Source organism: Camarhynchus parvulus, chromosome 1 (assembly GCF_901933205.1).
Source record: "Camarhynchus parvulus chromosome 1, STF_HiC, whole genome shotgun sequence".
NCBI classification, from domain to species: Eukaryota; Metazoa; Chordata; class Aves; order Passeriformes; family Thraupidae; genus Camarhynchus; species Camarhynchus parvulus.
In genome coordinates, this window is record NC_044571.1 from 62,645,132 (window position 1) to 62,668,998 (window position 23,867).

The 23,867-nt window shown below is 40.4% G+C and overlaps 1 protein-coding gene across 2 annotated transcripts in view; it reads right to left on the reverse strand.

The window, feature by feature from the left end:
- CAB39L (calcium binding protein 39 like) overlaps positions 1 to 23,867 on the reverse strand; it is a 43,486-nt gene that overhangs the window by 13,896 nt on the left and 5,723 nt on the right. For both annotated transcript variants that reach the window (XM_030946112.1, XM_030946121.1), the window contains exons 3-6: positions 20,051 to 20,199; positions 9,765 to 9,929; positions 5,356 to 5,474; positions 790 to 958 (exon numbers count right to left, since the gene is read on the reverse strand). In XM_030946112.1, the coding sequence (XP_030801972.1) occupies positions 790 to 958; positions 5,356 to 5,474; positions 9,765 to 9,929; positions 20,051 to 20,152 (555 nt within the window). In that variant the 5' untranslated portion in view covers positions 20,153 to 20,199. The remainder of the gene's footprint in view (positions 1 to 789; positions 959 to 5,355; positions 5,475 to 9,764; positions 9,930 to 20,050; positions 20,200 to 23,867) is intronic.

The following is a 23,867-nucleotide window of genomic DNA, read 5'->3' on the forward strand; positions in this document are numbered from 1 at the left end:
TCTCTCAGCTTTTTTTAACTGTTTTTTAGAAATAAATTAATCTTCCCTGTATGTGAAATTCACAGGCATTGAATTGATTTTGTGGTTGTTTTTTTTTTTGCTCAGAGACTGTACTAGCACCTGGTGGGAAGGGTGATGGTCACATACAAACTCCAAGAACTTTGGCATCTTCACCCAACCTCATTTTTAATGCCACACAAACTCTACACTCTGCTCTACACTCTACAGAGCCTATGCAGTGCTTCCACTTGCTTGGCTTTTAGCACTATAGTCCTTGCACTGAACCATGGATCACAAAAATAAGACTATGAATACACTGTAAAATAATCAGCAGGCTTGGCATTAATCTATACTTGACTGCTGAGCTCAGAAGGGGCAGCAAAAATTACAATTATTTCAAATGTTAGTTTTGAATGATGCCTTCTATTCCCTCGGGCGGTCATGATGGGCAGTGGGTTTGTGGTGGGGGAAGGTAGGGAGAGAAAAGGTGATGCATTTTACAAGAACTGTAGGTAATACATGGTTGAGTTTTAAATGGTAGCATAAAAGACTGCGAGTTATCAAGGTAAAGAGTGTTTATTAAATACAGATTTACATTTCTCTGAAGATTCTTTGCAGACTTGATTGCTGTTGTGAATCCTGCTAAAATCAGACCAAGGGATAATTAATTATATCCTTTACTGAACAATAAAAAAGCCACCCAGTTCAAAGCCACACAGTGCTCAGTGATGACTTCTGATGGAGTGCTGCTTTTGACACAAACTATGATGCATGTACTGAATAATTTACCTTGAATGTAGCAAAGGCATCAGAAGCAATATCAAATGTTGACATTTCCACATATTTAAAAAAGTCTCTGAACTGTTCTGAAAACAGTATGATTTTGGCCAAGGGCTCATGGCGGATGCACTCTCTCAGCATGATTCCACAACGTAAGGCAATATTTGGGGATTCATATCTGGAGAATGAAGAGAAACAGAAAACATCAAAACAGAGGAGAAAGAAGATAAACAGGCACCTTTCTAGCAACAGAGAACTTTGTAGCACAGGAACACCAGTCGGGAGGGACACCACACACTGAGGGCAGCTCCCAGCCACAGTGCTGTACCCAGCTGCAGGACCTCATCCCAAAGCTCAGGAGCAGACACAGACAAGGTTGCCAGAATTTTTCATTGCAAACCTCTCTCTTCCCAAGCCAAAACACATTTTTGTGTAAATTTGCAGTACACCCCCTCTCTGTGGAAAGACCGTGGGGAGTGTGCAACATTTCAACAGAAATCCTTCACCCTTTTGGCTTTTGAGAAAGCACAGCCTGTACAATATAATAACCTCCCTTTTCAGATTCAATTCTGAGCTCCTCAGTTTATTCAAGAAAACTGTAACACCTCATGACCATCCATCACTTCCCACTCCTCTTCTAGAGGACATCACTGCAGTATTAATGAGGAAGGTAGGAAGAGTCTCTTCAGGCAGTCTACACAGGATTAAGCTTTCTGTAGCTCTAATTTTTTTTTTCCTTCAGTTTAAGAGGAGTTCTGCTCAATGCCTCTTCTGCAGAGGCTCTGGCTGTGATAGGACACAAGCAGCCATTCCCCAGGTTACAATCCTGCTATGGCACATGAGGCACTGCAATAGCCAGGAGCCAGCACACGTCTTATCCTTGGAGAGGAAGGAAGGGAGGGAGGGGGGAGGAAATTCAGATCATCTTCAATTTCTATAAAGTCTTGATTTCTTTAAAGCTGAAATTAATCTGAAACAAAAAGGCTAGAAACACATTAAAAAACAAAAAGGATGAAATCCAACAGTCAAGAAGGATTTAAAATGAATTTTTTTCAGCAGTCTGCCAGAAATCATGTGAAAGTGGTGAAGTCCAAGGGGACAGAAAGCACTCTCTGTTTCAATAAACTGATTATGCTATATCAGAGCTGTGCATTATCACCCAGAGCTTATCAGCATCATTTTTCCTTTGCACAATTAATTCCTATCACTAGGCCAAAAGAAATACATTTTTTTAAAAAGGAAGAAAAACACAAAATGCCATCTGTGCTGTAAGTGAGTGGGCCCTCAAATTTACCCCTAGCACGCAGTTTAAAAGAACAGTTGTGTTCTGCAAGCATACCAGAGCTGCATACTTCAACCTGCTGTCAACAATAGTTGGCTTAATGAAAATGGATTACTATTCCAAACAGGCAAATGAAGCTTCCCACCCTCAAGGAAATGCAGGCACTCAAGCCCCTATTTGTTCTGGTTTGGGGAAGCATTTGCAAACTTGAATTTCTAACTCTTCAGATAGCAGAAATTTACTGATGTTTCCCATTGAGGCATCAACTCTATTAACAGGAATACTAATTTTTAAGGAAAATGAGGCAGAGCTGCTCCTAGGAGTGCAGCCAGGAAAATATTTAATAGTTGGCTAATGAATATTTTGGTTGGAATAAAAGCAAATTGCATTGTTTCCAGCACAATAACTTTTAAAAACATTAAGTATCAACAGAATCATTCTTAGTCAAATGCTGCATTATCTGGAAGTGGGTTATGGACCTTTGGCTGTTCACAGAAGTGAGGGAAGTTGGGTTTGGTGCCTGGAATAAGCCTGGAAGAAGTTTACAGGCTGCCCAGTCATAGCTAGCACGTCCTTTGCACCCACACTTACATGCAAAGCCACCAGGCAGGAATGATAGAAATGTGATTCAAAATCAGTTCTAATGAGCAATTAGTGCTCTATGCTGATGTATTTCCACAGCAGAAAAAAAATACTGAGTTCCTCTCTGTTTGGATGAACTTACAACCTAAAGAAACCCCCACACAGTGAATACCGGAGAGAACTAGAAAATGAAACAATGGACTTGAAGTATTTCAAAACACTTATTGTGAAGCTTGAAAGGGACAAGACTGAGAGCAGAAATGCATTTCTGTGTGAAGGGAATCATTCTTCCATAGTTAGTGCAGAAGATGGTACAAGGTGAGGAGCACAGGCAGGAGATTTGGAAGGCATCAAGCCTGGGAAACACAAGGTCTGAAGCAGATGTTTTCTGATCTGACTTTGCATTACTTGTATAGCCTGAGTTTATCCTTGGATAGACTCAAGGGGAATTCTCCAACCCCAGCCAATATACCATTAAAGCTTTAACTGGGCTGTAATATGAAGAGGTCATCACAACACAGGCTGGGGCAGTGTCTAGGGTAGAGACAGCATGTGGCATGAGATATGGATATATATTCATAAAGAAGCTTCTAAATTTGTCACTCGAGAGAAACAATGCAGGTGCCATAAACTAAGTCCTCAACAGTCACTGTCCTAGAGGGAAAATATTTTAAATTGCAAAGGACAAAGTTATTTCTGGGCTAATGCAATAGGCTGACACCAGAGCAAAAAATTGGCCCAAATACAACTGGTTCTCTATGTACACCAAATACTGTACTCATCTGAAATCCTACACACAAAGCCTGTACACAGAAAATAAGATGCCAATAATGAAGTGCAAAGCAATCCTTAAACCAAGTGCAGCAGCAAAGTCAAATAACCTACACAAATGAAAGAAAGGGAAAAAAAAAAGTGAACTATGTGCTGTGTTTTCTGAAGCTGAGAAGCTGGAAGGAAGCGGGCAACAAGTAAAATGAAGCCTAAAAGGTAGGAACTGTTATCTCAAGTTGGCAGTTCCACTGGAGTATGAGACAGGAAACACTGGGTGGGAGCTCTGACTGAAGATCCTTCCCACCCAACAGAGCTCACATTAAGTCGCAAAAAAAGAACCTCTTGACAGGGGAGAGAGGAAATTTTGCATCCAATGGAAGTACAACAGTCAAAATAGTCTTGGGCCATTTCTTTTATAGTCATGGTCGAGGTGATTTTTTTTTTTCTCTCCAGGTAATGTCATGATGTCATGTAGCAAACACAGAATGGCACAAGTCAGCCAAAGCCATTTTCCTTTAGCAGAGTTTGATTTCCTATATTTCCTATAGCATTATATAAATATATATCTATATAGTATAAATAATATAATTCATTCAGCATTAAATTAATAAGAAAACATCCTCAAGTCACATTTTCACGAGGTGGTGTCTAACATGAGGTGCTTGTTTCCCAGTCCTGCAGCTGACTGCACACACACACACACCCACGCTGTGGGCATGCAGCAATCTGTGTGTTCAGGGCCCTGCCCTGGCTGCAGGCACAGATTTTGGGTCTCATTTTTAGACAGTTCCAGCAGCAGGACATGGGCAGGGAAGGCATCATCACATCTGACTTCATCGCACTGTTCTGCAGCAGCTGCTCAGGCTGGACAGGACTGACTCTGGGCTCCTTCTGATGGATTCAATTGCACTTTTTAACAGAAATTACAGAAATGCCAATTCTGAGCCAGTGCAGTGCTGCAGAGGGCCAGTCAAGACATCATGAACAAGGAGCTCAAGGACCACAGATGCTGCTGCATGCAGCAAGATTCTCAAAAAAAATCATCTAAGGGATGCTATTTAAATTCATCCACCAGCTCAGGTCACTTGCTGTAAAATGTCTGTCAGAAGCATATACGCATAAAAACTTTACTATCTTCTTAATATTCTTGGTTGCTACAGATGCCAAAGAAAATCTGGGACATAATCCAAAAATATTTTTTATCTTTAAATAAAGCCCAGACATATGGTAGTGATACATGCTCAATGTGCAAGATCAAAATGAGTGAAAAACTGAAAAAGCAAAGACAAAGAAAAGGGAAGAAAATTATTTTATATACATAGGAAACTAAAAACAGTTTGTAATAATGATGGAGAGAATTATCATCACTGTCCTGAGGTTCAAAAGACCAAAAAAATTTAATGCTGAAAGTTGTGGAGTTAATTACAGAAAGAATTTAAAGTTGAAGTTCACTTGTGGCCACAAGCGTTGAAGAAGTCTGTCCCACAGGCACAACTACTCTTTTAATGCATTTTTGCTTCTCTCTGTTCTACCACTCAGTGCTCCAGTTTGACTCCCATTATTTACAGACACCACTGTTGGTCACTCCTGCAATGCAAAAAGGTCTAAATGAACCTGAGCAGTCACCAGCAATGCTACACAAGAGTTCACAGTGAGAAATGAAGTACACATCACATGGGGTGCAGTCAAAAACAACCAGCACATAATTATTTCAACATGAAGTTTGGTGATGAAATAACACCCAAATGAAATAATCTGATCATTAAAAAGTATAGAGTTCCATAGAAAGAAAGTCAATAGGAAAAAAAAAAAGTAAGAAAGCGGAACAAAATCTGAAACCCCTTTCTTTTTTTTTAACAAAAAGTGAGAAAGTAGATCAACTGCAATGCCAGCGTGTTCCAGGCAATGCTCTTTAATGAAACTCAAATTAAAGCACCTACCCTTTTAGAAGCATGAATAGGATATGTGGATGGGCGCTAATGTATTCCACAGTAGGGCTGCGTGTGCCAATTTGTCTTCTCAAGATGTTGTTGAATATCTGGGAAACATCCTTTTTGCCCTGTTAAAGAAGCAAAATATATCTTTGCTTAGAAAAACATGAGCAAACGACCATTTACTATAACATCAATTTAAAGTACAAATGAAACTGAAATCAGAACAGATCAGCCTTTTCTTTTCCTCCAGTCTCTGCCTCATATTTGCTGTTTCTCCAATGCCACAGGAAGGCTTCCTTCTTGGGGCAGCTCTGAAGGCTACCGACTTCCCCACTCCCATTTGCACCTTTTATTTCCCTAAATGAAGATGTGCATTCCTCTTACACTGCCACCCAAGTCCCTGGCTATTTCAAATAGCAGCACTAAAGCACCATGAAAGCAAGCCCCTATCCTGAGCCAAGCCTGCTGCTGCCATGTGTGCTGTTACTCAAATGTGAGTAACAGAGCTGGTACCAAACCACTGCCACACTGCCTACACTTAAAAAGCTAAAGCTTTTTATCAGTCCAGTGCAAACAACTCCAAATGTGATTACATTTCTGAAAATCAGGGTTCAATTTAAACTCTGTCCATTATTTACCATGGAAAATGAAATAACTACTGCCAATAAAATGGCTGCATCACGTGTGTGTCTCTGCTTTGATCAAAACTAAAGTCCTTCTCTTTGTCCTGATGTTGTGCTGTACGCACCTATCCACACAATCAGCCTATCTTCAAATGCTTCCCTGTGCAAACAGCTTTCCAGAAGGTCTTTCCAAATCATGTTCTGTTCAGTCAGAGGGCTCACCAATACATCTTGCATTAGAAATCCACATCCTCCCCCTCCACTTTCTCCCCTGGCACAGCAGGCAAATTGATGTGAAGTTAAGGGAGGTGGGAGATGGCTGCACTCAGGACCAGTAACCAAGGCACTGAGTCAACAGCAGGTCACTATGCACAGGGCAGGCTAAAGCAAAAGGTCACCTATAATCTGTATGTGCTGATTGATCTCTCTTGGGAGGACAAACATTCCTTGGCTGAGAAATTATTGAATGTTTGAAGCCAAAGAGCAGATAGTTTCACACGGAGGAAAATTCCCTGGTTTCACCTCTACAAATAAATCAGGGCTGAGGAACACAAAATATTCTGCCTTCCTACTTGTTCCAGCCCAGCTGGTTTGGAGACTTGGAGACTTTGGGAATTAAACAGAAGAATCAAATCAGTGCAGGCCAGTCCATCTGCCTTTATCTGCAACACTTTTTTTGACCCTTGGACATAATTTCAAATAGGCTAATTCTGTGTAAAGTCATTCTCCCCTATCTTTACAACACCCATATCATATGCCTGGAATCCTGTGATCACCATGGGCTTCAGCAGTTACTCCAAGATGAAAACAATTCAGACAGAGAAGAGCTGTTGAAAGGCTGAGGTAAAAATGGCCAGGAATTAAGTGATCCTCTCTGCTATGCCAAATTTTATATTAGTTACTCAATACTGTGTGCATTGCAGCATAATATCCATGAGCAGAGAGGAGATAGATACATATATATATAGATATACAGATATGTGTGTATCCAATTGTAACTAATTTTCTAGGGATCAGTGACAGGGAAAGACAGAGTCGATCTCCATGGGTTCTCCAGGAGAGAATGGAGGAAAATAGAAGGGAACCAAACAGATTTGCCTCACCACCTGACATACATTAAAATTGTAGGAGTACTTTTGAAACACTCCTTACTTGGCTCTCCAATTGAATTTTGCCTTCTAAGGAAATACATGTGGCCACTGAAGCACAAGATAAGGCAGTATGAAGAGAAAGTGGCTAGACAAGAACAAAAAAAACCTGCCAAGGATGTATTATATAAATAAAAAATTGTATAATACCTATTCCATAATTTAGCCCTTGTTTCAAGGCAAAGTAGGGGAAAGATTATAAAATCACAAGTCCTGGGCTTGTAATTATTTACTGCCTATTTTAGGGGCTTTACAGTTTGTGAACCTTTAGGCTTACACACAGTAACATCTACATTTTTAGTTGACTTCTTCTGTTTGCACATTTGCCTCAGTTCTTTAAAGTTCAAAAATAAATTTCATATTTTAAATTTCTGAAAAGCCAGTCTGATCTTGATTCTGGGCTCCTGCCCAAACCTGACTTTAATGCTTCAAAACATTATCATCACTGAAATTATATCTTGTTTGTTAAGTGGCAGAAGCAATAAACCTGTGTCTGCTATGGATACATGATGGATGTGTGATGGATGTGTGATGGATGTGTGATGGATGTGTGATGGATGTGTGATGGAAGTCTCCCCTCCACAGTATTTGAAAACACATCTTTAAAGGGAAGTTCAGCTGTGAAAAACTGGGATCAAAGTGGGCAGCAGGGTTGGTGAGGAGGACACAGGGAGTCAGGACAAAGCAAAGTAACATTATTGCCTTCAGAAATCAGATTTTCAGTAGTTTATTATTTGCTTTTTACCATTACATACGGATCAAAGAATTAACTTGCATGTTACAGTGTGATGAAATTGCTTGTTCAATGAGGCAACTTAAATACCAGCTGTAGCCACCAATATAACAAAATGGAAACAGAAAAGTTGATAAACTGGAAAAGTCAGTGGGAAGACATGAAGACAAAGCAGCACATGCTCTTACTGTCCTCTTGTTCAGTGATGTTTGGTTTCTAGTGTTTTGTCCAAAGAACATGTATAACAGCTTGGCTAAATGATTGGAAAGCTTTTGCAATTAATAAAAGATATATTTTGTAATAAGAATTATGAGAATTGTTTGTAATAACAGTAATTCAATAACAGATTAGGTATTTCATCCAGTGCTTGCTTTTAAAGACTGTATGTTCAATATGTTGATACAGAATTTTTTTTCTGGCAGAAGCAATACAGACTGTCATGTAACTAAAAAAAATGCAGAGGTCTCCCTTCGGTGCTTACAGTATCTTCTCCTCCCCCCTTCTCCATTTCTCTTAAAGGGTTTTTTAAGGGCTTGGTTGTTGGGTTTTTGAGTATTTTTGTAATTAGACGTTTAACAGTAACCAGAGGAGGCACAGAGAAGACAAAGCATTAAAAAAAAACCCTCCTGAAGTTAAGAACTGAGCCAGAGTGAGAGAATTCCACTAAAAATTTTCAAAAACTGATACATTCCATTTTCAAAAATTAATACAAAATAAATAAATCAGTCCTTGATCCTGGATTTACTGATGGTAAGGGGTAGAGTGGAAAAAATGAAATCACCCCTTTTTCTCCCTTTCATTCATTTACAAAGTGGAAAGAAAATAACTTCTACACATGACTCTCACAAAAGGTGTCTCTGAGAGCATCAGATCTCTTTGAGAAACTGATTTTTCTCTCCAGCAGCTGCCTGTACATTGGGTACTGCTCCTGCTCCAGACCTCAGCAGTGGAGGTTTGGCTCCTGGGCTCGGGGGATTTCCCGCTGGTGGTCGGACACTTGTGAGGAATCCCCAGTGCCCAGGAGCCACAGAAATCATGGAGCTCATACCAGCAGTCCCTGGGGCACTCTCCCAGCTGACTGCAAACCACAAGAATGACAATGACCTGACAGCAACAGAGTTTATTCCCATCCCTACCAGCCAACAGTAAATTAACAGGATTGATATTTATCCTGAATTACTGCAATCTTTGCTCCTATAACCCTTCTTCTCCTTACTTACAAGCAAGTTTAGGTGTCATAGCAGTTGTTTACTAGGTTTTTGGTTTAACAACAAAACTGTCAAGAAGTTCCACAGAATATATAATTTTATATTTAAATATATAAAATAAAATAATATATATACATATACATTCATATTAATCTTTCTACTGTGAAAAAATGTTATATTCCTTTATTCTTTTAATTGAAACAATTAAGTGGAGGACACCCAAATTACCTTGTGACCTGCTCTCTGTTTTTAACATGTTTTTCAATTCCTTTCCTCTCAACTAAACCATTTTAATTCTTTCAGTCTTTGTCACATGAAATTCTCTATACTTCCAATTCTTTTTATTCCATGTCCCTGAACCCTCTCTAACTTGGCCATTCTTCAGAGACAGCAGGGAGCTCTAGTAGCACTATCCCAAAGATCAACCCTGCAGTTTACAAGGTTGGTCCTAGACAGTATTCCCAGCACCTTGTTTGGCTACACATGGAAATATTTCTTTATATTTGTTGTTTTAATTTTTAAAAATCAGATTTACTGCCAGTGTCTTTCAGGACTAAAACCAATCTAGAGCAGCAACTTTCTTCAGCCTGTGGAAAATGGTTTTGAGTGCAATGAAGTTATTTAGACTTCAGAAAAATATGGCTCTAGTCACTGACAACAGCAAGACCAAGGAGTTGAAAAAAGTTTATGGATGCTGACCTACCTCAAAATCTATCAGCTGCAGGTTGGCAATGAGTGTCACTAGAAGGCCACTGTTGTAGAGTTCTTGTGCCAGCTGGGCCACAATTTCTGTGGGTGGCTCTTTGTCTGTGGTCCCACACAGAATTTCTTTCATTGCTTGCAGAGATTTTGACACTTCCTCCGATGCCTTTCCACCAGCAGATAATGGGTTTTGTTTTTAAAAAAATGAAACAGGAAAAAAAAGGACATTCTTTTAAAAGGCATGCACTTCAAAACAAATGTTTCTAAATGTACTTACAATGATCATTCTCTATTGAAAAATGATATCATAATTTTAGGTAATCATGGAGGCTGGGGCATCCATACTGTACCCTGCAGGCCTTACACAAGATAAATTCAATTTATACATGACATACCATCATTTGCAGACCATGGGCATAAAAGAGGGCCAAGAGATCAATTACCAACCAGTATCAGTGAGATCCTTTAACAGGTTTGGAGGCAGGCACAGCCCTGCAGAGGCAGCAGCAATTTCACTGTTGCTCCCCCTGTCCTCCCCCGTGGGCTCCATGGCACACATGGGGCAAGAGGCTCCAGATGAAGGTGCCAAGCCTTCAGGTGGCTGCTCCCCCCAGAGCAGTGGCTGCTGGGCTGCCTCCCCACCCACTGCTTCCTGATGGGCTGTCCCAGCTCCTCTGCTGGGAACCCAAATAAATCCTCACAGCCCTGCGGCACTGCTTAACCCAGCAGGCAGCTGAGCACCACACAGCCCCTTGCTCACTCCCTCTCAGTAGGATGGGGAAAGGAACTGGGTTAGGAAATAAATTTTTAGGTTGACATAAAGATAGCTTGATAGGATAGAAAAAGAAGGAAGAAATAGTAGCAATAACAATAACAACAATAAACACCAAGTGATGCACAGTGCAATTGCTCAGCACCCCTGAGCGAATAACATGTTAAATTCCTCAGCCACGGGACAGCGTCCAGCTCTCGCCCAAACCACCTGGTGGGGTCAAGAGCAGAAAACGCTGTTAAACTGCTCTGCAACACTAAACATTTATCACTTCATTTTACTAAATCCAAACACAACTACCAGCTACCAGTAAAAAAATAAACTTTTTCCCAGCCAAGCTGACACGCATTCCACCCCATTCTCCTCACAGGTGTGTTTGACCACATCTTCCACAAGGGATTTGCTTACTGAGCACAAAGGCACTTCAGTCTCAGGTTAAGAAATTTAAATGAAACAATTTGCTTTGGTAAAGCTCCACAGCTGCCACCAAGTGAAGTAAAATAGATCTTTCACATCTTTTGCTCCCACCTGGCGTGTACGAACCCTGTGCAATGTTTCAGGTACCTAATGGAGAGGATGAATCAGAATTACCTTACAAAGAAACTTGACCAGCAGGATTGCAACAGGGAAAGGAAAGAGACATGCCTGTAAACAGGTAACAGCTCAGCATTCATGCAGTCAGCAGGTTAAAATCAGATATGAGTGATAATACCCATTCCCAAGGAAAAGGAACTGCTGGCTACAGCATGGCAGCCCTGGCTCACACTCTCCTCACAGCTAAGCTCCACTTTGAACCAATAAAGACTCTGTGGAGGAAAGGAGTAATTTTTTTTCATGTGGATGTGTGGGCTGTAAATCCCACCCACTCCAGCCATGGGGCTACAGAGGCAATGGTTCCTTCTGGGTCGGGTTATATTTAATACACACATGACCTGCAAGCAGCTTGATCTTTGGCAGATAGTGGGAAGGAAGTAAGGAACAGGCCTGAAAGCAAAGCTGAGAATGACAGCAACTGCCAGGCAGGATGCTGAAGACAGCATTTCACATCTTTGAAAAACCTTAACTTGAAGTTAGCCTTTTGTTAGCATAGCAGGAGGGAAAAAATCAAGACAAACACAGAAAACCCAAGAGTGATTTGTAAAAGCTAACTGGAAATCAATGGATGTTCAAAGCCACATCAATAATTTCTATATATTTCTCACATATATTGAAAGGAAAAACATCATGCTTTCAAATACTATCCCATCAATCTGCATAACATAACCCCACAGTGCTCTGAAGAGGAATCTCCCACCTGCTGCTGATCTCCCAAGATCTTCAGTCACAGATTTTATTCACATTAGTGAATAAAAATGATACAAAAAAACTAGAAGTCCTAAAGATAACAAAACCAACTACGGTAAAAAGCCACTTTTACATTGCAGCTACCGGGAAGATTTAAGCGTTGATTTTGCACAGCATAAAGGACTGCTCTCCCCCAACCGCTTTGTACCTAATTGCAGTTTTCTGCTGGTTGAGATAGGTCAGCATGAGCAGGGCGTAAATGAGCATGACTGTGTGATAGCTTCTAACAGCAGAAATCTTGATGTCCCTTACCATCACTCAGCAAAAGAGCCTATTTTTACCTCAAATGTTAGTCGTGTGTCACTTGAGATATCCCACAGGGTACAGATGGGATTAACAACAGGGGCTCTATCTTAGAAACTAAAGCTCTAAATCTTTATAAGAGCTAGGGAAATATTTTCATTTCAAAGGCAAAGCCCATACATTTTTGGCTTTCCATCTTTTATGCTGGGCTGAGTGTGAATATCTCTGGCATTCTGTAGTTTAAAAAACCATTAATAACTTTGCTTTCAAGTATAAGTAGCCCTTTCTGATATGTAGAAAAAAGGTCTGCAGGACTCAGCTTTAGGTTTAATTCTCGAAAAGGAGGCCAAAAAGAGCAATGTGAGAAAATGAAACATAGAACACTGGTGCTGGTGGGCAGAAGTGGCCACCACAGCTGCGTTTCTCTAATCACCTGCCAGCCCATCCACTCCTCTCTTCAGCTTTTCCACATGCAATTTACATTTCATGTGCCATTTCCTCCCCCTTCACAGCCTCTCCATGGTCTCTGTTTTGATGTGCAACTCTCCACCAAAAGTTAGTCACAGTCAAATCTAAGGACTGCTCCTCAGTGGATATCCCTCACAATATATCTGGAGGAAAAACATAATCCCAAACACAGATTCTTAAATTAACAGCCTCCATTTTGACATTCCCACTTAATCTCACAGCAATTTTAGAATAATACTTTAAGTACATAAGCACTGTTTCTGGGATGGAAACTTTCTTAATACTCAGAGAAAAAAGACATTCCAAGATCCAAAGACCTATCATCTGCCCAAAACAAACAACAAAGCACATTTATTCACTCAAATACATGGAAATACAAGATGACAGAGACATATCTGCATAAGAAGTCAGACCAGTCCTGAGCCTCTTTAGGAAAAATTGCAAAAACCAACAAAAAGCTTCAGCAAGACATCCTCCCCCCAGCTCTGTCACAAACAGAATTTCAGTGACAAAAATAATAAAAAGGATTCGCTAGAAACCCCTAATTTTGACTTCTATGCTACTTTTTATTTTCCATCAGTGGGAAGAGCAACAATAGCAAAGTGTTGCAACCATCACTCCAGCAGAAGTTACAGTGCAAAAGAAACAATTTCATGAAATATCAAAGCATTTCAGCCATTTGCCTCACTCTTGCAATTAGACACAATCTTATTTCCAGCAGATTTTCCTTTAATCCCATAGGTACAAGTCCTTTCCATCACGACTGAATTTATGCCATTATATTTAGAGAGGTTCTTGTGAATAGAGAGGAAAAAAGGAGGAAAGGAGAAAACTAAACACACAATCCTAAACAGAACATCTTATACATAGACATACTAATGTCAAAAGTGGGATATGCTGAATTTTGGACAGTCAAAAGTTGCAGATAGGGACAAAAAAGTGAGAATGAAATGCAAGTTGATTCCCAGCACACACACGAGTTTAGTGTTTGCATTGCTGTCCCTGCACAGGTGTCAGGATGTCAGCCTCCTAAGCCAAGTTTCTGGTATTTCCAACAAGTCTCTTTCCAACAAGAACTGACTCTGCATCCACAGAGTGTAGTTTATAATGGCCATCAACCCACAAGAAGTTTTTGGGTCCATTTTGAAAGACAGGATTTTGTGTAAATGTTGAAATCTAGCAATCCTTGGGTTACTCTGCCAACCCTACTGGACTAGATGATCTACAACAGCCTTGGAGATGGAAAACAGACAGTATAGATAAGCCTGCATAACTTCTCTATGTTAAATAATAACCATGTTCAACATCTCCTCCTCATAAAGCTGATTTTTTTGTCAGTATTTATGTGTCTTTCTAAACATACCAACAGCCTCAACCAGAGTTGGAAATTTTATAAGTTGGAGATTGTTGTCTCGGTTTATTTTCCTCACAGATCAAAGTTTTGTCACTGTTGACATAATGGAAATGTAAGAGAAAGAAAGTAGCTTACGGAAAAATGATTCCTTGAAATTCTATATGAAAAAAATCTTCCCTGAAAGACTGATTGATCTTCAATTGTGGGATAGGCTGTGGAGGGGAGAAACACAAGAACATGGCAAATAGGCACATACAGCTTCTGTATGCGTACCTAGCACATTTCCAGGTCCAAAATCTCTCTATAAACTGTTTCGCTCTTGCACAGCAGCAGACAGTAACACACAGAGATGCCTGCCACTGTGATGCTAAATACTCCAATGCGTGATTCAGTGATCTGCCAGTACTCCATGCTATATATTGCAACCAAAAGCATAAAGCTCCTTGATTCGGTCTTATCTGGTTTAAAAATATTCTCACTGTGTGATTCAAGCCAATTTTTCTCCTAAAAAGCAGTGCCAATGCAGCTCTTCCTACATGCAACTGTAAGGATTCCCAAGAAAAGCCATTAGCTGAATATGAATCAAGCAACCAAGTAACTTCAGGATCACCCCAACTGACTTATTCTTGATGCAATTTCATGGTGAATGGATCTACAGGGACAAACTGTGGATATTTTGGATCAGGAGGCCTGATGTCTGTTATTTAGCAAAACATTATGGACCTGTACTCAAGGAAGCTGGCAAAGACAATTTGGGCAAGCAGGCACAGCAGGGAGATGCCTTTTAAAAGGATGTATGATCAAATGGACAAGACAGGTTTGCCCCACCTGGACATAAATTCCTTTCCCACTGTTAAGGCTGCTCTTAAGACAGAACTAAAGGTTCTGAAGGTCCTTAAAAATAAAAGCAACCAGAAGAGACAGGCTTAAACTCTTGGCACCAGAACCTGATAGTATCTGGAGTTTCTCCCACCTCTAGAGCAATAACAGGCCTTAGCAGAACAGGGAAGCTGAAACATGAAACGCTCCACAAAACCCCAGGACACGCAGAGCTAGGGGGAAGGGGTGCCAAACCCTTCTTATCTCATTCCCTTGGTTTCAGTGTGCAGCAATGAAATGGGAAGCAATTTTGCAACTGGCTCTGGCAGCTGCAGAATCGCATCCATGGGTATTCACGTTCCCGGCAGTCACGCAACTGTTCTTCCATGCAAATGCACGCAGAGCCCTCTGCATGCACCTCATCTCACACACCAGTCCCCAGAGCTCTCCCAACACAGCAGCCAGCAAGGTGAACAGCATCCAGGAATGGCTTCCTTGTTGCTACGTAAAAAGCAGGATTTATTGATAGAAGTACTTGTTCCAGATATCTTGAAGACTTTTAATTGTAGCCTTAATAAAATGCTGCTCTCCTGACCCTTGTGAACAGCACCAAATTTGTTACAGCACGTGGAGATGAAAGAGAGGACAGATTGCAGTGACCTACCTGAAGGAGCAGTCTTGTTAGAGAGATTTAAGTGAAAGGGGCAGAAGTGCGACACTTCAGGTTATTTTTACATCTCGCTTCACTGTGCTTCTGAGCACTGACTAAAGGCACTGCAGCCTGCAGTTCTGCCTGACAGGAAAGCACTCAGCACAGTGCTCTGAACCTGCGCTAATGCATTTGAGTTCATTTTCCACAATAAACCCTTGTCTTGGATCAGCTATACCAGAAACTGCAAATCTTTCAGCCCATCTAGACCACATGCAAAGATTAGACCAAGTTTCAACCAACCTCAGATCCGTTTGCTGCGCTAAATTAAAAGCCTGTGACATTTGGAAGGTTTTTGCTGCAGGGCAGGTTCAGAAAATGTTACCAAACCTGTAGGCACCACAGATGGCACTGAGTCAGGCTGCCACACCCCAGGGTGTTTGGTTAGCCGTGGGAGGGAGATGTGCTCAAGGACATCCTTCAATGACAAACTGGATGCCACCCGCACTGCTTGGTGCTGACTGGGTTCAGCAGCTGAGCACAAGGCTTTGAGAAGTCAGGATGTCACATCCCTTTTTTGGTGAGGTTGGTCAGGCACCCTTTCTATTAATGTTCCTTTACAATATCCATCAACAAAGACACGGTGACACACCAGCAATAAACGAAGCAATGTGGCCAGAGTCCACTCAATGTCCACTCTTCCTCAGGTTCAACAGATATGACCTCTTGGTATCATGGCTTCTCTTCTCTTCATCCCTATTTGCATGCATCCTCCAAATGCTATAGAAGCTTGTACCAGAAAAAAAGAGAGCCTAAGCTCTGAAGGTTTTCTTTCCTAGGTATTTAAACACTTTCCTGCTTTTCTGGGTAGTTCCAGAGCGGACATTTCTCATTAAATTCAATGACTGATCAATTCTACATAACTGAGATTGAATTGAATGACATTTATACAATACTGCAATAAAACTTAATTAATTGTTGTTCACCACATCAAAGCCCAAACAGGATGTCAGCAATTGTATATGCTTGAAGAACACCTTATTTCATTTCAGATGTTGGAAGAGAGGAGGATTGTTGATAAAGAACATTTTAGTCCACTTTTTCAGCTCTGTCTTACCCTACTTAATCTCCCAATTATTGCATTAAATTTGCCAGTGCTGCAATCCCTCATTTAAAATAGATATTATTTTTTAAAATTTGTAAAAACAAGGTATTACAAAGAGCACTTCAGAAGAAAAGGAGAGCCAGATGTGCTGGCACTTCTCAACCTGTGGTCTATCAACCATCAAAATGTAGCTGAGAAAATGGCAAAGCTTTAAGCATGCATATATTCATGCAAGCAAACAAACAAGAAAGCCCACACAAAAAAATTAAGAACCAAACATCAAAACTTAACCTGTTTTTCAGTTGGGAGTGTTTAAAAAGCATCAGAAAGCACTATGGCAACACAACACATTAATAGTTTAAAAAAAATTAGACTCATGGAGAAAGTGGGTCAAATTCAATCCTTATCTAAGGAGATAGATGCTAGTGCAGTCAATAGAGTTTAGCTAAAGCTTGAATGGGTAATATTCCATGAGTAACAAATAGCATCATCAAAAAGTATCATGAAGGAAGAGTGCAAACCCCTGTATATTATGTGTCCATGTGGAAATGCCTCAGAAAAGATATATAATTTCCTTTACACTTTTAACTGGCTTCTCTGCATCCTGTCTATCAAGTTATATCTTCCACCCTCTTCCCATTACCTGAGAAGTTTTAACTGCTCTGCTGCAAAGTTCCCTCTAGCTGTGCACTGCATAGCTTGGCAGGAATGATCCTTTCTGCATTATTTAAAAGCATCCCCTCTAAGACACGGATGGTTCCTGCTGAAAATTGTGCAAAGTTGTATTAGAAGCATCAAATCCCTCTCTGTCTGACCTTGTGCCCTCCTGGCTGCCCATGGCATCTTCACCTCATACGATTTCTCAGCTGGAAAGGAAAGGAGGTTCTCTGCCAGCCCTGCAGTTAATTCAGGCTTTGTCCCACTTCTCTGCCAATTCTGCCTGTGTTAGCAGCTTTTAGCTGTCTCAACCCACATACCACATTGGCTGTACTACAATAACAGCTTAATTGTCACAGGATAAATCTTCTTGTTTAAGCATCTGAAGCAAGTCCTAGTTGGAAACTACTTTGCACGCAAAATCAGGGATGCTCTGGAGTTGTACCCTGGAAGTGCTGAGAACCTTGGTTTTATGGTGAGCCATAACAATACTCTCTTAGTTCTTACAGCAGACTGGGAGCTAGAAAGCTGAAAAATTGGACAGCCCTGAGTCACAAATTTCTCAGGTCATGGGGCTACAGGGTCCAAACCCAGCTCTGAGACATCCAGGGTCTCTGGCTCTTGCAGTAGCTAAACCTCTAGGCCCATTCATGAAAGTTTGACAAATTTCTTCACCCTCCAGAAACCAAATTGGAGATAAAGTTAAAAACCTTGCTAGGTTTTCAAGAGCACAGAGTACAGCACTGTGCTTTGTTTCTCTTTGCTTTTGTTTTCAGTTGCATTTCTCCAATCATTCTCATGAAAAGACATTACTCATTAGCATTACTGAGTATACTTTGAAAACCTGTGGGCCACTGAAAGTCTTCCCATTGTCTTTTCTTCTACAACTCAAACCGCAAACAACACTTTGAAATGGCATTACTAAGTTCACAAACCTGAATGGATAGCAGCAGGTGTGATTGAGCTGGGTGGTTTTGCAAGAGCTATTTTTCCTGTCAGTTTTTAAAGTTTATCACCATCTCAGTAGTAAAGATAGTCCTTATGATTTACTTCCCTAATCTCAGGAGAATAAATTTAGCTATTTTCCTTAACACATATTTATTTCAGGACAGCTCAGTGGAACATTTCAGATGAAAGGCAGAACTGCCAAGGAGTCTCTAACCTTTCCTTCTGCAAGGAAAAGGACACTATGTGCTTCCTTAACATTACAGGACAAAGCCCTGAGTCAACAGGCCACATAAGTTTAAACCAACCCAAAAAAAGGCTTTCCTCATCTTCTGCCTTGCTGTTAAGGGACTGCCTTGTCCCTCTCTCTCCTCTCCCCCGATCACCCTCATTCACCCCAGAAACAGCCTCTACCCCATAGCAATGAAGTACCCAAAAACTAAGTGAAAAGCAGCCTCTTCCTGCAAAATAGGCACCACTGAGTTCATGAGCTGTTTCCATTCTAATAGGCCAGCGCAGTATTCTGTATCTTTTGCTCTGTGAGGAAAACACACACCAGCTGTTCTGACTTTCACGAAAAATTTACATTGAACACTCAATTTTCTAAGAAGTCTGAATTTCTCCTTGTCACTGACACCCGATATACAAACCAGCTCAAAGCCAAAAATTCTCAAAACCACAACCCTGAGGAGTCACTCTGCAAAGCAGATCAAAAAGAAATCCAAGTATGGAACTTCTGCTTTGAAAGTCTTCTTTAATCAGGCTCCAAAGGATGAATTCAGCAGGGCAGAACAGATTCTGTTGATTTATTTAGTTACTTATCTTATGTTTTAGTTCAGAGTCAGATTCTCTCCGTCCTCAGGTTACTGAAGGCATTTCAGAATGAAACATCAAATACCAGAGACCTCCCAGAAATCCATGTGACCTACCTTACGTAATTAACACACTCTGAGCCACTTGCTTTGAACCAAAAAGTTTAAAGAGGATTTCACTGAGGGTGCAAAGGGCTCCATGCCTACTTTTTGGGTTGGGTTTGTTTTCATACAACTTCCTGCACAAGGTGGAGGAAGCACAACATACACACATGCAAACATCAGCCCCATGGAAAATGTATCAGTGTTCCTTATCAGCTATTTCTGCTTCCACTGACAATCACTTTTAACTTAAAGTTAGTCTGTTGTTAACTAAAACCTTATATTTCTACTACAACAATAGTGTAGAGGGTCAGAGTCTCAGATGCAAAAATTAAAATAAAAATAAATTAAAAATTTATACAAGCTCAAATTCCTAACTGGGAGGATTTTGTGTGTTGGGTTGTACCTATCAAGTGGTCACTGGAAAAGCAGCAAAAGTAACTCGAGTCTGTGTCATGGAATTAGAAGAGAGCAGTAATATTAGCAAAAGCCCAGCACTATAAATAGAAAATGAGCAGCACAGCTCTTTTAGGAAGCACTGGCACCTAGAACATTAGAAAGGATGAACAGAGTGAGATCTCTTTTGTACACATCTGGACACAGCTTTCCTGGTTTCTGGAAATTGTACATCAGAAGTAGAGTTTTTCTCTGTGGGTACCTACACATTAATTGGCAACCTCATTTGTTATCCTGCTAACACCATTAACAGTACAATAGTTTTCACACAGCCTTCCAAGCTCTTTTGCTAGATTCATCACTGTTTAAAGTAGTGGGAGATCACCCTTTGTTTTGGCTGAGGCTCCTGGATCTCAGCATTTTCTGTCTGAGCCCCAGATTTTATGTATTTTATTTATGCAAAAACCCCCTGATTTCAGCAGAACCATCCAAACACACAGCTACATCCACAGGCAAGCACTCACAGAATCAGGGCAGTGACCAAACACAATGTTATTCCCATCATTCTGCTGTTCTCCCAGCATAAAAACCTTTTTGGTCTTCTACAACATTACCTCATACCTTGTCTGTCTTTTTTTCTTGTTTCTCCAGTATGGCCATGTTTTCTTTCAGAACTTTCACAATCTCAGCAGGATTTTTGTGCGATTTACTAAACAAAGGCATGGTCTTCCTTCACCTGGATTTCTTCCTTCAGGATAGAAGAGGACTGCCTTAAATCAAACAACAAGCAAAAATAGCTATTAAGGCTTATACAAAAATGCAATAAAAACACACATAGACACTATGAACAATAAAAGGTTGCACCTCAGGCACTACACTTTGCTTCAGCCACCCCGTGGAGCAGTGAAAGCTCTCATGTGTAGTTCATGCAAGTTCATTGAGGATTCACAAGCCACCATTAGAACATGAAAAGCAACTACTCAGCACCTGCACAGGAGCTGGATGCCTCCTGCAGGAAACTCTGACCTACAGGTCAGCACTGCAGCAAGTCCATGCCCACGTCCAATGTATTTTGGACACTGCATATCTGGCAGGCTCCACTAGATTTCACATGTGGGTTTCTGTCAGACTTCACCAGCTCCATCACAGTGCAGAAAACCAACTGTGGGTGCCAGCACACCAAAAGCACCCTTTGTTTAAAGCATTGCAAAATGGAGTCCCAGCTTCTCTGCCATCTCTCCTTCTTCTATTGCTTTGCTTTTTCAGCCTAGGGGACCTTGAGAAGAAATGGTTTAAGCTATCCCCTAAGTCTGACAGACTCAAGAATCTGTGGGTCAGATCTCACAGGTGTAGAACATTGCCTGAGTTAAATAAAGAACAGAGGATCAGGCCCAAATATAAACACAAACATATTCATTACATTTAAATGACAGACTGAGCATTTTAATGAAAATGGATTGTTTGTTTAATTTGAAACATTCTTCTTCTGTATGGTTAGAAAGGCAAATACTACATCACTGTGTTTATATATGAAAGAAACCAAGTAGCTGAGTTTCTGCTTAGGCTGTGAATTCTTATGGGTTTTGCTGAGGGTCCAATACAAAGATCTATTGAAGTCAAAGACTGACTACAGATGGGAATATATTCTGGTTAGAAGCTCAGCACTGTTCTGGACTGCATTCCAGTTTGTACAATAAAAAAGAGGTAAAAAAGGGGGTTGGGAAAAAGAACAAAAAGCAAAAAATAATCACAAACTTTCATCTCCTTCCACAACAAAAGAAAAACATCACAATTCCTCCACACACACATTTGTAAAATTAGTTGTGAAAACATAAATACACACACAAACACCTTCAATCCCATTATTCTCCAACGTTTGCTGTTAAAAAAAGCTTTATATGAGAGGTTTCAAACAAGAGAACTAAAGAAGCACAATATGCACAGAGTAAAGAAAATCCAGTGGTCCCAAAGAACCAACTCCTCTCATGCTTCATTGTTACTATGGGCACACTACAGAGTCCATCAGGAAATATGATTCCATTTGAGCCATACATCCATGTGTTACTAATCCCCAAATAACCTATGGAATTAATACCCTACATACATTGAATGCATATGGAATGTATAGAATGCATACATTCTATTGCAACTATAAATAGTAACCATATAAAACAGCCAAGTACAAAATTAATTCAAACTTTAAAAGCAAAATCTATACAGGCTTTGTCCTATTATCTTATTAAAATAATTTCAAAACACTTCTGCAGAGTATCTTTACAAGACGAGTTTCCATGACACACAGGAAATATTTTTGAATGTCTTATTTAAACCAAAAGTTCTTTTACAGTGTCCAAAATAGGTGAGTTTGTATATAGCTTCTCATTTGTTGCTAGGTCAGTTTTACAGGGACACAATTTTCACATTCAGTGCCTGAAACCTCACCACTTTCAAGTTCCCATTTTCAAGCTCCTCATGGTCCTGTTCAAACCCATTTTTATTTCTCCAGCTTTAGCTACATGACCTTCGCTCCTCAGCTGAGCTCACAGCTTCAGAGTCCTGCTCCCGTGCAGCTCAGAGGTGCAAGTTTTGGCAGTACCAGTCACCAGAGCAGAATCCCACCTCAGCCTGACAAGGTGCAAGGTTGAAGCCTGGGTGCACTAACAAGTCACCCTTTGGGGCACACACAAGCACTGGCAAAGACTGTGAGGCCAGTATTACACAATAAATTGTTTAGATGCTGCTAGCAAGCGCCAAGCACTCCGTAATCCCAAATGTGGTGCAAATAGAAGATTAATAATTCACAATACACTTTGAGAAGGACCTGGTTCTGCATGTTTTTATTATCCTGAAGGCATGGCATGAGGATGTGATGATGCAAGAGAGACAGAGTCTGAAATCAGGAGCTTAACAGGCAAGTCGCATTTCAGAAAAGAATTCTTTTCATCCAGGGTGGGGTTGGTATATTCAGATTGCTAAAGTCATCCCTTCATCTTTTCCTCTCAGAATTCTTCACACAAAGGAAAGAAAAGGGGGAGATAAATTGATTTTTTAAATTAAGTACTCATGAGCTGGAGGTTCTGAGATTTTTTTTTAAATGAAGTTCACATTTCTAACAGAAATGCTTACAATAAACTATTATTTCCTCTCAAAAAGTAACTTACATGGCTTTCTAGAGTAATGTGTCTGTATTTCAAATAATCCCTAATTTTGCCATAGAACCAGCACTTTTCCACTGCATAGTTCCAGTATCACCAGCAAGTCACCAGAGCACTGCTTGGTGATAAAACACCACTTTTTTCCACTACATACCCTACCAGCAGCTTAATCACAGCAGCAAAACCACCAATAATAGGGCAGGAAGGGACTCAAGAAACTGTTTAATTCATTGCTCTGTTGAACAGAGCCAAGTCTCTGCATTACTTCATTAGATACGAAGTTTTAGATACAAAGCAAAGAGGGAAGAGACGCAGATGTGCATGAAACAACATTTTTGGATGTATCCCTTCTCAGGATACAGTTTTTAACCTGGCAAAAGATGATCCATCACTTCAGCAAATGCATACTGGCAGCTGCAGAACCTTTTGGTTGCCCATGCAGGAATCTACTAGGGGACACGTGCTGTTCACAACTACAGGCAGAAGCACATGGGGGTAAAGTCACTCTGCTGAGATTTGGGAGTTGTGTTCCTTAGTCTTATGGCTGGCTATCCAATAAGGCAAGTGGCAAAACAAGGACTCCTCACCTCCAGTGTTTTGCTCCCCGTGACTGGAGTTTCCAGAATCAAAGAAAGCACAAGCTCTTATTAAAGAAGCTTTTATCACAGCTGGGCATTTCTGTCATGTCCTCCTCTTTGTACCAGCTCTCAGCTCTCTAAGCTTTTTCTTGGAAGGTTTTCTGTTCAGTAGAGGCACTAGTTTGGTTTATAGGCCTTATTATTTACATCAATTATTTCCAGTATGTTTTTTGGAACTTGTTTCTTTCCAGGTACCTAGTCCTCTGTCAAGGTTGCTCGAAATATCACAGTAAGTTCAAAAGTTACCATGAGAAGAGAATTGGGATGAGAAATGGACAGCGTGACCACATAACTTCAGTCTAAAAATAACTGAAAAACTAAGATGAACGACAACTGAAAAAATGCAACACAGGCTCACCAAAGGTAGCTCATACTACAATCCCTTATAAATATATTTTAAACAGAGAGAACAGAGTAGAATGCATGTATCTAATGTGGAAATGCATTGATTTGAATGTAGTACCAAAAAATTAGTTGAAGAATAAAATTATTGTGTCATCTGACTGAGAAGGCAAGAGCAGTCTGGGGATGGGATCATTAGAGAGGCATTATTTAGAGAGGCATAGGAGTGAAGAGCCTATCCAAAAATCGTGGTGACTGAAAATAGAAAGATATTATCAACACATTACAGGACTGGAATATCAT